This window comes from Oncorhynchus gorbuscha, linkage group LG11 (genome assembly GCF_021184085.1).
Source record: "Oncorhynchus gorbuscha isolate QuinsamMale2020 ecotype Even-year linkage group LG11, OgorEven_v1.0, whole genome shotgun sequence".
Classification (NCBI taxonomy): domain Eukaryota; kingdom Metazoa; phylum Chordata; class Actinopteri; order Salmoniformes; family Salmonidae; genus Oncorhynchus; species Oncorhynchus gorbuscha.
In genome coordinates this window covers 33,784,799-33,802,210 of record NC_060183.1, presented here as the reverse complement: position 1 = coordinate 33,802,210, position 17,412 = coordinate 33,784,799, and the positions used below count along the sequence as shown (strand labels likewise).

Sequence of the window (17,412 nt, the reverse complement as noted above, 5' to 3'; positions counted from 1 at the left end):
CCTGCCCATAACCTTAACTGCTTGGTCCATCACAGATACGCCCCTCTTACGCATGTAAACCATGACCATATCCTCCCACTCATGCACTGTGCACTTTTCAGAGCCACCCCCCGGTAAGTACACCGGTTCCCTCATATCAGACTTCAATACCAGGTTCAGGCCTGACACATCCATACCCTCGAGCTCCATAACATAGCATAGCATACACTCCCCTAAACCCTCCAGTTTAGGCATAGGTGTAGGAGTAACTGGAATTTTGGCTGAACCCCTACCAAGAGATGGTGACAGATTAAATGACAGGAAACCCCTACCTCTCCCAACACCTTCCATTTTAACAATGGGAAATCAACACTAATAAAAATGTAAATAGCAAAAAATGTGTGTGTGTATGTGTATATATATATATATTTTTTTAACATCACGTCAAAATCTAACCTATATCTAGTATACTGGTAACTCACCCTACTTATATAAGATATACATTAGAATTGCAAATAAACAAGTAACACAAAAGTTTCTCATTTCTGTGAAGAGCCTCAGCCAGAGAAATCATCAATTTCGATAATAAAACGTTGCGCCCTCTTGTGGCGAAATGCGATATTGCCATAAACTGCACCTGCAACGTCTTATCTGATTCGTCAACGGCAACCACGGCGAAGTTCTGAGATGGAAATCCAGCGAAGGATGATCCGATCCAGAAGAACGGTAACGGCACCACTGTAACAGTACTCTGCTTGCGTTGTGTACAATCAGTCATCGACACGGAACTCCGACGTGTAGCAGCAGTCATGGAGATTTATTCTGATAGGAACAGCACAAAATTGCACGTTGTGCAATGCACAACTCGCCATCCAACTCTGCACTCACACACTGTACAAAATATATGAACCTCCCCCCCACCAGACACAGTAAGTTGCTAGCTAGTACTGGCGGGAATTCTTTACAACAAAATGCACAAAAAATATTCTCCAAAAAACGCTGCATCTTATGCGTGATGTTCGAATAACATTTACAAACAAATTTATATAAATTGTACATTTAAATCATCACTTGGGAGTATAAAAATAACTTTTGACGTACAGTGCTTTGCAACCAACCAAGAGAAAACTCAAACCAAAAACCCATTGGCAAGGGGAATCACAAATATAACCCTGTTACACTAGTTATTGACGAAAACCCATGCCCTAACCCGATTGTATAATGTCGAGGCCCATCGGACTCTGTTCGGGTAGCAGAACTCTAACTCGATGCCAAGGAGCGGGAGGGGAAGGTCATGACGGCCGGGATGAAAGGGACCAGTAAGGGTCAAATGATGCGGAAAGGGTGGAGAGTAGGGTTGAAGAGGCAGAGTCAGGAGATAGGAAGGGGGAAGAATTTAGATTTAGATAAGATTGACCATCTGGTTAGGGACTGAGTGGGTAGGGTTGGAGGAGAGATGGCGAGAAAAGGAAACTAAGGAGTGATCTGAGACATGGAGGGGGGTAGCATTGAGATTAGTAGGCGAACAACAGCCTCTAGTGAAGATTAGATCAATTTCCTTGTGAGTATGAGGTGACTGGGAAAGGGTGAGGTCAAAAGAGGTAAGGAGTTTAAAGAAAGAGATGGGAAAAAAATTACAGGAGTCAGAAGGTTAAAGTTGCCCAGTACGATGAGTGGTGAACCAATGTCGGTAAATTAGTTTATCAGGGTGTCAAGCTCATTGAGGAACTCTCCAAGGGCAGCTGGTGGGTGATAGATGACAACAATGTTAAGCTTGAGTGGACAAGTGACAGTGTGTCTGCATGGAATTCAAATGAGGAGATACAGTGGTTCCTCCTTTAATAGTTAAGAGCTTACACCACGGGACTTAGAGGTACCCAGCATCACCGCTTCATACCTCCAGGCCACCACAAGGGCACTCATTATGCAATTGGGTCCCAATGTTTTTATATGACCAATCATATCGAGTGGTTCCAATGACGAATTTGACACGGAGCCACCCCTCCCTTGTGGCTTTCTTCAGCAAAGATGGCGGACAAAACATTATGGGGAGGCAAATCTAAGTAGTTATAATGTCATAACGTGTCAAGCAAAAAATGTACAATTTAGAGGAATATGTTATTTTATGTAGAGACAAACGATTGTGCATATTTTTTTGTCATAAAGTTAATTCACGGAAATTGCTATTTTGCTAGTTTTTGTTTCTGTCATATCCAATACCAGGTATATCAAACTCCATTCTGTGAATGGTGCTGTGTCTGCATGTACAGTGGGGCAAAAAAGTATTTAGTCAGCCGCCAATTGTGCAAGTTCTCCCACTTAAATAGATGAGAGGCCTGTAATTTTCATTATAGGTACACTTCAACTGTGACAGACAAAATGAGAAAAAAATGCAGAAAATCACATTGTAGGATTTTTTATGAATTTATTTGCAAATTATGGTGGACAATAACAAAAGTTTATCTCAATACTTGTTATATACCCTTTGTTGGTAATGACAGAGGTCAAACATTTTCTGCAAGTCTTCACAAGGTTCACACACTTTTGTTGTTATTTTGGCCCATTCCTCCATGCAGATCTCCTCAAGAGCAGTAATGTTTTGGGGCTGTTGCTGGGAAACACGGACTTTCAACTCCCTCCACAGATTTTCTATGGGGTTGAGACCTGGAGACTGGCTAGGCCACTCCAGGACCTTGAAATGCTTCTTACGAAGCCACTCCTTCGTTGCCCGGGCGGTGTGTTTGGGATCATTGTCATGCTGAAAGACTCGGCCACGTTTCAGCTTCAATGCCCTTGCTGATGGAAGGAGGTTTTCACCACTTTATTTTAAGAATGTGAAATGTCAGAATAATAGTACAGAAAATTATTTTATTTGAGCTTTTATTTCTTTCATCACTTTCCCAGTGGGTCAGCAGATTACATACACTCAATTAGTATTTGGTAGCATTGCCTTTAAAATGTTTAACTTGGATCAAACATTTCGGGTAGCCTTCCATAAGCTTCCCACACTAAGTTGGGTGAATTTCGGCCCATTCCTCCTGACCGAGCTGGTGTAACTGAGTCAGGTTTGTAGGTAACCTTGCTCGCACATGATTTTTCAGTTCTTCCCACAAATTGTCTGTGATTGAGGTCAGGGCTTTGTGATGGCCACTTCAAGACCTTGACTCTGTTGTCCTTAAGCCATTTTGCCACAACTTTAGAAGTATGCTTGGGGTCATTGTCCATTTGGAAGACCCATTTGCGACCAAGCTTTAACTTTCTGACTGATATCTTGAGATGTTGCTTCAATATATCCACATAATTTCCCGCCTCATGATGCCATCTATTTTGTGAAGTGCACCAGTCCCTCCTGCAGCAAAGCACCCCCAGAACATGATTCTTCCACCCCTGTGTTTCACTGTTGGGATGGTGTACTTCGGCTTGCAATCCTCCCCCTTTTTCCTCCAAAAATAACAATGGTCATTTTGGCCAAACAGTTATACACTGCTCAAAAAAATAGAGAACACTTAAAAAACACAATGTAACTCTAAGTCAATCACACTTCTGTGAAATCAAACTGTCCACTTAGGAAGCAACACTGATTGACAATAAATGTCACATGCTGTTGTGCAAATGGAATAGCCAACAGGTGGAAATTATAGGCATTTAGCAAGACACCCCCAATAAAGGAGTGGTTCTGCAGTTGGGGACCACAGACCACTTCTCAGTTCCTATGCTTCCTGGCTGATGTTTTGGTCACTTTTGAATGCTGGCGGTGCTTTCACTCTAGTGGTAGCATTAGACGGAGTCTACAACCCACACAAGTGGCTCAGGTAGTGCAGCTCATCCAGGATGGAACATCAATGCGAGATGTGGCATGAAGGTTTGCTGTGTCTGTCAGCGTAGTGTCCAGAGCATGGAGGCGCTACCAGGAGACAGGCCAGTACATCAGGAGACGTGGAGGAGGCCGTAGGAGGGCAACAACCCAGCAGCAGGACTGCTACCTCCACCTTTGTGCAAGGAGGAGCACTGCCAGAGCCCTGCAAAATGACCTCCAGCAGGCCACAAATGTGCATGTTTCTGCTCAAACGGTCAGACACAGACTCCATGAGGGTGGTATGAGGGTCAGATGTCCACAGGTGGGGGTTGTGCTCACAGCCCAAAACCGTGCAGGACGTTTGGCATTTACCAGAGAACACCAAGATTGGCAAATTCACCACTGGCGCACTGTGCTCTTCACAGATGAAAGCAGGTTCACACTGAGCACATGTGACAGTCTGGAGACTCTGTGGAGAACGTTCTGCTGCCTTCAACATCCTCCAGCATGACCGGTTTGGCGGTGGGTCAGTCATGGTGTGGGGTGGCATTTCTTTGGGGGGCCGCACAGCCCTCCATGTGCTCGCCAGAGGTAGCCTGACTGACATTAGGTACCGAGATGAGATCCTCAGACCCCTTGTGAGACCATATGCTGGTGTGGTTGGCACTGGGTTCCTCCTACTGCAAGACAATGCTAGACCTCATGTGGCTGGAGTGTGTCAGCAGTTCCTGCAAGAGGAAGGCATTGATGCTATGGACTGGCCCGCCCGTTCCCCAGACCTGAATCCAATTGAGCACATCTGGGACTTCATGTCTCGCTCCATCCACCAACACCACGTTGCACCACAGACTGTCCAGGAGTTGGCGGATGCTTTTGTCCAGGTCTGGGAGGAGATCCCTCAGGAGACCATCCGCCACCTCATCAGGAGCATACCCAGGTGTTGTAGGGAGGTCATACAGGCACGTGGAGGCCACACACACTACTGAGCCTCATTTTTACTTGTGTTAAGGACATTACATCAAAGTTGGATCAGCCTGTAGTGTGGTTTTCCACTTTGATTTTGAGCGTGACTCCAAATCCAGACCTCCATGGGTTGATAAATTTGATTTCCATTGATAAATTTTGTGTGATTTTGTTGTCAGCACATTCAACTATGTAAAGAAAAAACTATAAGCATATTTTATTCATTCAGATCTAGGATGTGTTAATTTAGTGTTCCCTTTATTTTTTTGAGCAGTGTATTTTTATTTCATCAGACCAGAGGACATTTCTCCAAAAAGTACGATCTTTGTCCCCATGTGCAGTTGCAAACCGTAGTCTGGATTTTTTATGACGGTTGTGGAGCAGTGGCTTATTCCTTGCTGAGCAGACTTTCAGGTTATGTCGATATTGGACTCGTTTTACTGTGAATATAGATACTTTTTTTACCTGTTTCCTCCAGCATCTTCACAAGGTCCTTTTGCTGTTGTTCTGGAATTGATTTGCACTTTTCGCACCAAAGTACGTTCATCTCTAGGATACAGAACACGTCTCCTTCCTGAGCGGTATGACGGCTGCATAGTCCCATGGTGTTTATACTTGCATACTATTGTTCGTTCAGATGAACGTGGTACCTCCAGGCGTTTTGAAATTGCTCCCAAGGATGAACCCGACGTGTGGAGGTCTACAATTTTTTTTTCTGTGGTCTTGGCTGATTTATTTTGATTTTCTCATGATGTCAAGCAAAGAGTCACTGAGTTTGAAGGTAGGCCTTGAAATACATCCACAGGTGCACTTCTAATTGACTCAAGTTATGTCAATTACCCATCAGAAGCTTCTAAAGCCATGAAATAATTTTCCTAAATTTTCCAAGCTGTTTAAAGGCACAGTCAACTTAATGTAATGTAAACTTCTGACCCACTGGAATTGTGATACAGTGAATTAGTCTGTCTGTTCCTCCTGAAAGCCCTAATCTGCTCCCTTAAATGTATAGAGATCCTGGTCATGGTGCTACAATGTAATCAAAGTGAGGACAATTGGCATTCTGCTGTATACTTATAGCCTATTGTAACCTGAAAGTCACGCCTTTCCTTTTATTGCGAAAACACAAAACATATTTACGTTAGATCACCACCAAATCCCAAAAAACACACAGCCATTTTTCCCAGACAAAGATAGGAGTCGTAAAAAGCAGAAATAGAGATTAAATTAATCACTAACCTTTGATACTTTTCATCAGATGACACTCATAAGACATCTTGTTACACATTACATGTATGTTTTGTTCGATAATATGCTTATTTATATCCACAAATCTCGTTTTATATTGGCGCCATGTTCAGAAATGCCTCCAAAATATCCGGAGTAATTACAGAGAGCCACGTCATATAGAAGAAATACTCATCATAAACTTTGATGAAAGATACATGTTTTACATATAATTAAAGATACACTTGTTCTTAATGCAACTGCTGTGTCAGATTTAAGAAAAACTTTACGAAAAAAGCATACCATGCAATAATCTGAGACGCACTCAGAAATACACAACATTTCTCCGCCTAGTTGGCGTCAACAGTAATACGAAATTACATCATAAATATTCCCTTACCTTTGATCTTTCATCAGAATGCAGTGCCAGGAATCCTAGTTCTGCAATAAATCATTGTTTTGTTCGATAATATCCATCACTAGTTTCCAAATAGCTACTTTTGCTAGCACGTTTAGTTCACATGTCCAAAAGCTCCAGCTCCAGCTCCCCCCTTACTGGCTCAAATAGCCGACCAATTAGTCTGTTACCAACCCTTAGTAAACTTCTGGACAAAAATTGTTTGACCAGATACAAAGCTATTAAACAGTAACCAAATTGACAGACTTTCAGCACGCATATAGGGAAAGATACTCAACAAAAATGGCACTTACACAAATCACTGAAATTGATGATACAATGATTGTGGGGACTGTCTTGTAAGAACTCAGTGAAGCTTTTGACATTATCAATCATAGTCTGCGGCTAGAAAAACATATATGTTATGGCTTTACACCCCCTATTTTCATGTGAATGAAGACTTACTTGTCTAACATAACACAGAGGGTGTTCTTTAATGGAAGCCTCTCACACATAATCCAGGTAGAAGCAGGAAATCCCCAGGGTACCTGTTTAGGCCCCTTGTTTTTGTCAATCTTTACTTTGAGTAAGGCCCGTGTGTCTATTTATGCAGATGACTCAACAAAGAGCTGCAGTTAGTTTAGGAATGGGTAGCAAGGAATAAGTTAGTCCTAAATATTTCCAAAATTGTATTTGGGACTACATCTCGTAATGAATAATGTGGAAATTGAGGAAGTTGAGGTGACTAAACTGCTTGGAGTAACCCTGGATTGTAAAACTGTCATGGTAAAAACATAGTGATACAACAGTAGCTAAGATGGGTAGAAGTCTGTCCATAATAAAGCACTGCTCTGCCTTCTTAACAACACTATCAACAAGGCAGGTCCTACAGTGAACTGATTGCCCCCCATCTATCTTCAGAGCTCGTGCTGCTAGGCGACCTAAACTGGAACATGATTAACACCCCAGCCATCCTACAATCTAAGCTTGATGCCCTCAATCTCACATAAATTATCAATGATCCTACAATGTACCTCACCAGAGCGGTAAACACGGGCACCCTTATAGATATCATCCTAACCAACTTGCCCTCTAAATACACCTCTGCTGTCTTCAACCAAGATCTCAGCGATCACTGCCTCATTGCCTGCGTCCGTAATGGGTCAGAGGTCAAACGACCTCCACTCATCAGTGTCAAACGCTCCCTGAAACACTTCAGCGAGCAGGCCTTTCTAATCGACCTGGCCGGGGTTTCCTGGAAGGATATTGATCTCATCCCGTCAGTAGAGGATGCCTGGTTATTCTTTTTAAATGCTTTCCTAACCATCTTAAATATGCATGCCCCATTCAAGAAATGTAGAACCAGGAACAGCTTATAGCCCTTGGTTCTCCCCAAAGCTGACTGCCCTTAACCAACACAAAAACATCCTATGGCGTTCTGCATTAGCATTGAACAGCCCCCGTGATATGCAGCTTTTCAGGGAAGCTGGAAACCATTATACACAGGCAGTTAGAAAAGCCAAGGCTAGCTTTTTCAAGCAGAAATTTGCTTCCTGCAACACTAACTCAAAAAGGTTCTGGGACACTGTAAAGTCCATGGAGAATATGAACACCTCCTCCCAGCTTCCCACTGCACTGAAGATAGGAAACACTGTAACCACTGATAAAACCACTATAATTGAGAATTTCAACAAGCATTTTTCTATGGCTGGCCATGCTTTCCACCTGGCTACCCCTACCCCGGTCAACAGCACTGCACCCCCACAGCAACTCGCCCAAGCCTTCCCCATTTCTCTTTCTCCCAAATCCAGTCAGATGATGTTCTGAACGAGCTGCAAAATCTGCACCCCTGCAAATCAGCCAGGCTAGACAATCTGGACCCTTTCTTTCTAAAATTATCTGCTGAAATTGTTGCCACCCCTATTACTAGCCTGTTCAACCTCTCTTTCGTGTCGTCTGAGATTCCCAAAGATTGGAAAGCAGCTGCGGTCATCCCCCTCTTCAAAGGGGGGGGGGCACTCTTGAGCCAAACTGCTGCAGACTTATATCTATCCTACCCTGCCTTTCTAAGGTCTTCAAAATCCAAGTCAACAAACAGATTACCGACCATTTCGAATCTCACCATACCCTCTCTGCTATGCAATCTGGTTTCAGAGCTGGTCATAGGTGCACCTCAGCCATGCTCAAGGTCCTAAACGATATCTTAACCGCCATCGATAAGAAACATTACTGTGCAGCCGTATTCATTGATCTGGCCAAGGCTTTCGACTCTGTCAATCACCACATCCTCATCGGCAGACTCGTCAGCCGTGGTTTCTCAAATGATTGCCTCGGCTGGTTCACCAACTGCTTTTCTGATAGCTTTCAGTGTGTCAAATCGGAGGGTCTGTTGTCCAGACCTCTGGCAGTCTCTTTGGGGGTGCCACAGGGTTCAATTCTTGGACCGACTCTCTTCTCTGTATACATCAATGATGTCGCTCTTGCTGCTCTGATCCACCTCTACGCAGACGACACCATTCTGTATACTTCTGGCCCTTCTTTGGGCACTGTGTTAACAACCCTCCAGGGTTGCTCTCCTGCTCCTGATTCCTGCACCTCCCTCCTTCAAGGAGGCACTTAACATTATCTGAAAGCAATGCACCTACTAAGCCACACCTCCAGTCTTCTGGTCATATCTTAATAACACAGCATCAACAACCCAGCCTGACTCTTTTTAAAGAAAACAGCCCAACTAAGTGAGCCAATGCCTGCAACCCAGCAGTGTGACATCCAAACAACCAATCATTTTTAAGAGTGTAGGCTAGGTTGAAGATATTATTTAACATTGCTATTTTAATAATACTTAGGAATGGGTAATTGTTTACAAGTTGCTAGCTATCACTTAAAGCCATTGCCTAAAACCTAATGTTTTCATCTTCTTCTGAATCTAGTAGGGCAACAAATCCAATAGCAAAATATGCCCTCCAGGAGCCCTTTGCTAGATTTAAATAAACATGTTTTTATTTAACCAGATACGCCAGTTGAGAACCAGTTCTTATTTACAACTGTGAACTGGCCAAGATAAAGCATACCAGTGTGAAAAAAAACGGAATAAATTGAAATAATTCTTTGATTCATTCTACAGTGGCCATTCTACCGTGGTCCCTGCAGAATGCGCTCAAAACGGTGTGATTAGAACACTTGTGTTTAAACTGCCCACACTGTTTTTTACATAAACATTTAGCATAAATAGAGTCTTCATAACCAACTTTATGTTGTCAATGTGAGCAGTTTATTTTTTAGATGTAATGTTCAGACATTCACAGAAGCAAAAGCACACAATTCTCATCCAAAAATGTATTCTACATTAGTCCTAGGGCTAAGTAAAGAGTGCGCTAACACAAAGCAGTCATATTTAGCCAACTTTTAACTGATAGAAACCATAATATATGAATTAGCTAATAGAAATTACTATTAACAATTCATCACATCATGTGTGAGCTCACCAGTGATCGAAATAATTTAGTAAAACAATTTTTGCTAGAGGTTGTGCTCGATGCCATTATTTTCTGCGTCAACCAAAGATAAGGATAGGTGACAAGACTCGTTGGGTCTGTACTGTATGCAGTGTGGAACCATCCCTTCCCTTCTCTTTTACTGTAACATCTTTGGTCTGACAGACATTTACATGACACTCAGAATTAATTGAATGATGTCAACAAACATGGCTCCACACAGCCAGCAAATAGCTTAGCATTAGCTCATCATAATCATTACAACCTTCAAAGTATTTTACACACATGTGTCAATTACAATCTATGTAGGAATCGGAATGCGTGATTTATCAGTAGTACTTAACAAACATGAATAAAACAGTTAATAAATAAATAAGATAAAGCGACGCATTTATCAACACATACAACAACACAGTTACACATGGAGTAAAACAAACATACAGTCAATAATACAGTAGAAACAAGTCTATATACGATGTGAGCAAATGAGGTGAGATAAGGGAGGTGAAGGCAAAAAAAGTAAAACACTGGAATGGTAGATTTGCAGTGGAAGAATGTGCAAAGTAGAAATAAAAATAATGGGTTACAAAGGAGCAAAATAAATAAATAAAATAAATACAGTAGGGAAAGAGGTAGTTGTTTTGGCTAAATTATAGATGGGCTATGTACAGGTCTAGTAATCTGTGAGCTCCTCTGACAGCTGGTGCTTAAAGCTAGTGAGGGAGATAAGTGTTTCCAGTTTAAAGGAGATTTTTGTAGTTCGTTCCAGTCATTGGCAGCAGAGAACTGGAAGGAGAGGCGGCCAAAGAAAGAATTGGTTTTGGGGGTGACCAGAGAGATATACCTGCTGGAGCGCGTGCTACAGGTGGGTGATGCTATGGTGACCAGTGAGATAAGGTGGGGCTTTACCTAGCAAAGACTTGTAGATGACCTGGAGCCAGTGGGTTTGGCGACCAGTGTGAAGCGAGGGCAAGCCAAAGAGTGTATGCAGGTTGCAGTGGTGGGTAGTATATGGGGCTTTGGTGACGAAATGGATGGCACTGTGATAGACTGCATCCAATTTGTGTTGGAGGCTATTTTGTAAATGACATCGCCGATGTCGAGGATCGGTAGGATAGTCAGTTTTACGAGGGTATGTTTGGCAACATGAGTGAAGGATGCTTTGTTGCGAAATAGGAAGCCGATTCTCAATTTAATTTTGGATCGGAGATGCTTAATGTGGGTCTGGAAGGAGAGTTTACAGTCTAACCAGACTCCTAGGTATTTGTCGTTGTCCACATATTCTAGGTCAGAACCGTCCAGAGTAGTGATGCTGGACGGGCGGGTGGGCAGATGTGGGCAGCGATCGGTTGAAGAGCATGCATTTAGTTTTACTTGCATTTAACAGCAGTTGGAGGCCCCGGAAGGAGAGTTGTATGGCATTGAAGTTCATCTGAAGGTTAGTTAGCACAGTGTCCAAAGAAGTGCCAGAAGTATAGAGAATGGTGTCGTCTTTATAGAGGTGGATCAGAGAATCACCAGCAGCAAGAGCGACATCATTGATGTATAGAGAGAAGAGTCGGGCCTGGAATGTAACCCTGTGGTACCACCATAGAGACTGCCAGAGGTCCAGACAACAGGCCCTCCGATTTAACAGTCCTGGTCCAGTGACGGTGGGTTTGTGCCAATAGGTGACGTTGTTGCCGGTGATGTCTGGTGCGGACCTGTCTTACAACAGGCCTACAAGCCCTCAGTCCAGCCTCTCTCAGCCTATTGCGGACAGTCTGAGCACTGATGGAGGGATTGTGCGTTCCTGGTACATCTTGTACCTGGTGTAATAGGTCAGAGCGTGACTAGCGGGGTTTCTAGTTATTATAGTTCTATGTTGGTGTGTGATTATGGTTCCCAATTGGGGGTAGCGGACATTCGTTGCCTCCAATTGGGGATCATACTTAGTGTGTTCCTTTTCCCACCTACGTTGTGGGATATTGGTCCACTTATTTATGTAACGATCGTTACAGGTGCATGTTCATTAATTGTTTATGGTTTATTGAACAAGCATGCGAAACAGTGTTTAAACCCTTTACAAGGAAGATCTGTGAAGATATTTGAATTCATAAAAATAATCTTTGAAAGAAATAGGGACGTTTCTTTTTTGCTGAGTTTACATGATAGGCCTATCTAGCTTATATGATTATGATGGTCATAATGCTTATTGACAGTGTCATAAAGGGAATTTTCTACACGTTTTTAAAAGATATGATAAAGAATTCATTACAGCAACAACGAAGGACTTAAGAAACAAACGTTTAATTGAAAGGAAACTTCTTGGCAGAGAAAACAGCTATAAAATGATGCAATATATGTCACAACAGCAGCAAATATGGATAATTACAGTATTATGACCATATTATGAAAAGATTATGACCGTGTTATGGAACTGAGTTTCAAGTTGAGTATTATGGAACCAGCAAAGACACATACACACACAAACACACACACCACTCGAGTGAATGTCAACACACACATGTACATCCCTGTGCAGTCATACATGCACATGCACATAATACTCAAATCAATGAATACATCCTTTAGCCTAGACGAGCACACATGAGACCTCCCACTCATACACAATTTCACTTCTACTCGCAGCAAAAAGCCCTCTACACTTAATGTTCTACACTCAATCACACTCTCTTTCCCTATGTAGGAGTTGGGGATAGGCGTTCCGCCAACTGGACTTCAACAAGCATTTCTCAACTGGCCATGCCTTCCTCCTGGCTACTCCAACCTCGGCCAACAGCTCCGCCCCAGCTTCTCCTTTACCCAAATCCAGATAGCAGATGTTCTGAAAGAGCTGCAAAACCTGGACCCATACAAATCAGCTGGTCCTGACAATCTGGACCCTCTATTTCTGAATCTATCCGCCGCCATTGTCGCAACCCTATTACCAGCCTGTTCAACCTCCCTTTCATATCATCTGAGATCCCCAAGGATTGGAAGGCTGCCGCAGTCATCCCCCTCTTCAAAGGGGGAGACACCCTGGACCCAAACTGTTACAGACCTATATCCATCCTGCCCTGCCTATCTAAGGTCTTCGAAAGCCTAGTCAACAAACAGATCACTGACCATCACCGTTCATCTCCGCTGTGCAATCTGGTTTCCGAGCTGGTCACGCTCAAGGTACTAAACGATATCATAACCACCATCGATAAAAGACAGTACTCTGCAGCCGTCTTCATCGACCTGGCCAATGATTTCGACTCTGTCAATCACCATATTCTTATCGGCAGACTCAGTAGCCTCGGTTTTTCTAATTACTGCCTTGCCTGGTTCACCAACTACTTTGCAGACGAGTTCAGTGTGTCAAATCGGAGGGCATGTTGTCCGGTCCTCTGGCAGTCTCTATGGGGGTGCCACAGGGTTCAATTCTCGGGCCAACTCTTTTCTCTGTATATATCAATGATGTTGCTCTTGCTGCGAGTGATTCCCTGGTCCACCTATACGCAGACGACACCATTCTGTATACTACTGGCCCTTCCTTGGACACTGTGCTATCTAACCTCCAAACGACCTTCAATGCCATACAACACTCCTTCCGTGGCCACCAACTGCTCTTCAACGCTAGTAAAACCAAATGCATGCTTTTGAACCGTTCGCTGCCTGCACCGCATGCCCGACTAGCATCACCACCCTGGATGGTTCCAACCTAGAATATGTGGACATCTATAAGTACCTAGGTGTCTGGCTAGACTGTAAACTCTCCTTCCAGACTCATATCAAACATCTCCAATCTAAAATCAAATCTAGAGTCGGCTTTCTATTCCGCAACAAAGTCTCCTTCACCCACGCCACCAATCTTACCCTAGTAAAACTGACTATCCTACCGATCCTCGACTTTGGCGATGTCATCTACAAAATAGCTTCCAATACTCTACCCAGCAAACTGGATGCAGTTTATCATAGTGCCATCTGTTTTGTTATTAAAGCACCTTATACCATCCACCACTGCGACCTGTATGCCCTAGTCGGCTGGTCCTCGCTACATATTCGTCGCCAGGCCCACTGGCTCCAGGTCATCTACAAGTCCATGCTAGGTGAAGCTCCGCCTTATCTCAGTTCACTGGTCATGACGGCAACACCCATCCGTAGCACCCGCTCCAGCAGGTGTATCTCACTGATCATCCCTAAAGCCAACCTCATTTGGCCTCCTTTCCTTCCAGTTCTCTGCTGCCTGTGACTGGAACGAATTGCAATTCACCTCTGAAGGTGGAATGTGTACTTACATTCTGATATCTTGCTCTGATTTATCATCCCAAGGTTCCCAGAGATAACATGTTATAACAAAACACAACAAGTGTCGTTTTGTTAGATTAAATCATTTTTCACGTCCTAAAAAGTTCCATATAGCATGCATGATCAATTTTGTATTTCCACTCATTCAATTTGCAAAGAAAATAATCTATTAAAATCTATCCCTAAACATTATTTCAACCAGTCAAATTACATTTGTATTTATACCTCAGAGATCCTAGAACGTAACCAGATTTCACTGTATCATTAGGAGTGTAGAATATCCTATAGGACACCAAATTTGGTCAGAGAGCGCCTTCATGGTGCGTCGATGACACAGGCGGTCGTCACTTGATTGACTGTAACTTTGTCAAACAAGCACCAATCGGGGTCAAACAAAGCTCGCTCGATTGCCAATGAGCTGGGCTTTACGTTAGATACAGGGTTTCAGCACACTGTCTCACAAATTTGCTACTAACCTTGTGCAACAGCAAGCCTTTTCCTTTTGGACAAAAATTGCAAGAATATGGAGAGTTATGAAGTTATGAAAACTGGGTGTTTTGCTAATGTTGAACTTACAATATTGCTACTAATACTGGAAAAGCTAAATCAAAGTCCAAGTATACATATGATGATATTCTTGCAGAAAAAATGTAATGTAAATGTACATTTGGGCAAGTCGTGGAGGACACCTGGGTGACTTCACACTAAATGTCATGTGGCTTGCTAATACTTCAAGTTATTAGTCTGAAACTTTGCACATACACTGCTGCCCTCTTGTGTGCACCATCGAAATTACAACCAGAGTGATCGCTAGATTTGGGACGATTCTGTTGGATTTCAAAGATGGTGGTGCAAAAAAAACAGTTTTTTCTTTGTATTTTTGTTCTCCCAGATCTATTGTGTTATATTTTCCTACATTCAATCCACATTTCCACACTTCAAAGCGATTCCTTTCAAATGGTACCAAGAATATGCATATCCTTGCTACAGGCAGTGTGTGCATGTCATTTTTTAAAAAGGGGGCTATCCCTAATTAATCTTCCACATTACTGTGGCTTGTAGAGACAGGATCCGGGCATGAACGTACAATTTCTTACACTCATAACTGTATCTCAAATGACACCCTGTTCCCTATGTAGTGCACTACTTTTGAAGTTGTGCACTGCACTATATAGTGAATAGGGTGCTATTTGGGACTAGGGTCCCATTCGAGCCATGTATTTCCACATGCAGTGGACATTTCCTTTTCAATGGAGGAGAGCGAGAGGGAGATTGCGCGGGATAGGGTGACTTACGCAGTTATTATTGATGAGTGTGAGAAAGTGCTTAATTTGCACGGTCTTCAACCAAATTCATATTGAAAGCAGCATAATTTGCATAAATCTCATTAGATGCAATGAGAAGGGTTCATAAATTGTAAGATTAATTAGTCATTTTTGCCTCCCCTTCATGGTGAAAATGGGTTTTATTAATAAAAAGAGGAGGGGGGTGTGATTGTGGCGCCTAATTGGTCTTTGTGTTATCAGCCGGGGCCTGGAAGTGACAGGCTTGATTTAGTTTGGCTTCAACTCTACAGTAGTCTAATGGAGAGAGAGCGAGGCGATGGAGAGGATACTAAATGTTAGCGTGCCTGTGCTTGTGTGTGCTTGCCTGCCTGTGTTTGCATGTGTGTTAGTGCGTGTGTGTGAATATGTGTGTGTGTGTGTGTGTGCCATGCTGGTAAATACACTACACAGCAACACTTTAACCTCTTAATGGCCCTCCATGTTCTTCATGTGGGTGACTTGTCACTCTACCAGAACCTCAGTTTAAATCTACCATAAAGAACCTCTAGCCCCCATCCTCCATTTTCACGAACTATGGCATAGCAAGGAGTAATACAGCTGGCTGCCTTTTTTGTTTCTTGATATATTAACGTTGCAGCCGAAATGGAACCCTATTCCCTATTTATAGTGCAGCCGGCCAAGAAAGTAGTGCACTAAATGGAGATTAGAGAGACAAATGTGGAATAGGGTGCTATTTCACCCAAAGCAATGCACGGAATAGAGAATAGGGTGCCATTTTGGACACAACCAATGTTTTCTGGGATTGACCTATTACCCCTGTCTTCTCCTATGCATGTCAGGCACATCAGTAACCCAACTGCAGGCGGAAGACCCAGACCAGGAGCCCCTCATTTTCGGGGTAGTGGGAGAGGAGGCCATGAGGTACTTTGCAGTGGAGAGAGACAGTGGAGTAGTGTGGCTACGACAGCCCTTGGACCGCGAGGTTAGAAGACACAGGCACACACACAACCACCCACACGTGCATGCGCACACCCACACAAACACACACACCCTGTCTCCATTCCCTCCCCACACTTCCTCCCTCCCTTATGAAGGGTTTTGCTGACATCTCTCTCCATCTCTTCCAGGCCAAGTCGGAGATGCAGGTGGAGTTCTTTGTGAGTGACAGCCAAGGGGTAAGAGCCAAGAGTCAACACTGTTACACATCCTGGATGTCAAGCAGCTCACACACTGTAGATACAACTCCACCTGACCAACTATTATTCACTCTGACACCTGTCTCACACGCAACGTTCAAACACACTGACATTTCAACCTACACAACCCTATGGGTAATGGTTAAGACACTAAATTCATACACTCATTCTATGCATAGAGTGTGTGTAATATTTGTATGTGTCAGAGAGTTGATTGATTGTGTATGTTACTCACTCTGACACCTGTCTAACATGTACTGTTCTGATTTTGTACATGACCTTTATTTAACTAGGCAAGTCAGTTAAGAACAGATTCTTATTTTTAATGACGGCCTAGGAACAGTGGGTTAACTGCCTTGTTCAGGGGCAGAACGACAGATTTTTACCCTGTCAGCTCAGGGATCTGATCTTGCAACCTCTTGGTTACTAGTCCAACACTCTAACCACTGCCACACCTCTCCCTGATGCACTAAAACACAATGACATTTCAACCAACACATTCCTATGGGTTAAGACACCACCCTCATTCTGTACATAGAATAAGTGTATTGTGTGAGTGTTTCTCTCGGTCTGTGTGTTTGTGTATTAAACATTAGGACCTCTTGTGCTTTCGCAGGTGGTCAAAGACACAGTGAATATTCAGATAGGAGATGTGAATGACAACTCTCCTACTTTCCATGGCCAGCCATACACAGTACACATTGCAGAGGTAGGCTACAGTCATGTATATGGAATGTGTAAAAGCTACTGTATATAACTTTCCTCCCTAACTTGTCCCACTGTCCTTGTGGGGAACACTACC

At 43.1% G+C, this 17,412-nt stretch overlaps 1 protein-coding gene across 2 annotated transcripts in view; it reads left to right on the top strand.

Annotated features, from left to right (window-relative positions):
- LOC124048539 (cadherin-23-like) overlaps positions 1 to 17,412 on the top strand; it is a 548,925-nt gene that overhangs the window by 123,300 nt on the left and 408,213 nt on the right. For both annotated transcript variants that reach the window (XM_046369416.1, XM_046369417.1), the window contains exons 4-6: positions 16,254 to 16,396; positions 16,542 to 16,589; positions 17,227 to 17,319. In XM_046369416.1, the coding sequence (XP_046225372.1) occupies positions 16,254 to 16,396; positions 16,542 to 16,589; positions 17,227 to 17,319 (284 nt within the window). The remainder of the gene's footprint in view (positions 1 to 16,253; positions 16,397 to 16,541; positions 16,590 to 17,226; positions 17,320 to 17,412) is intronic.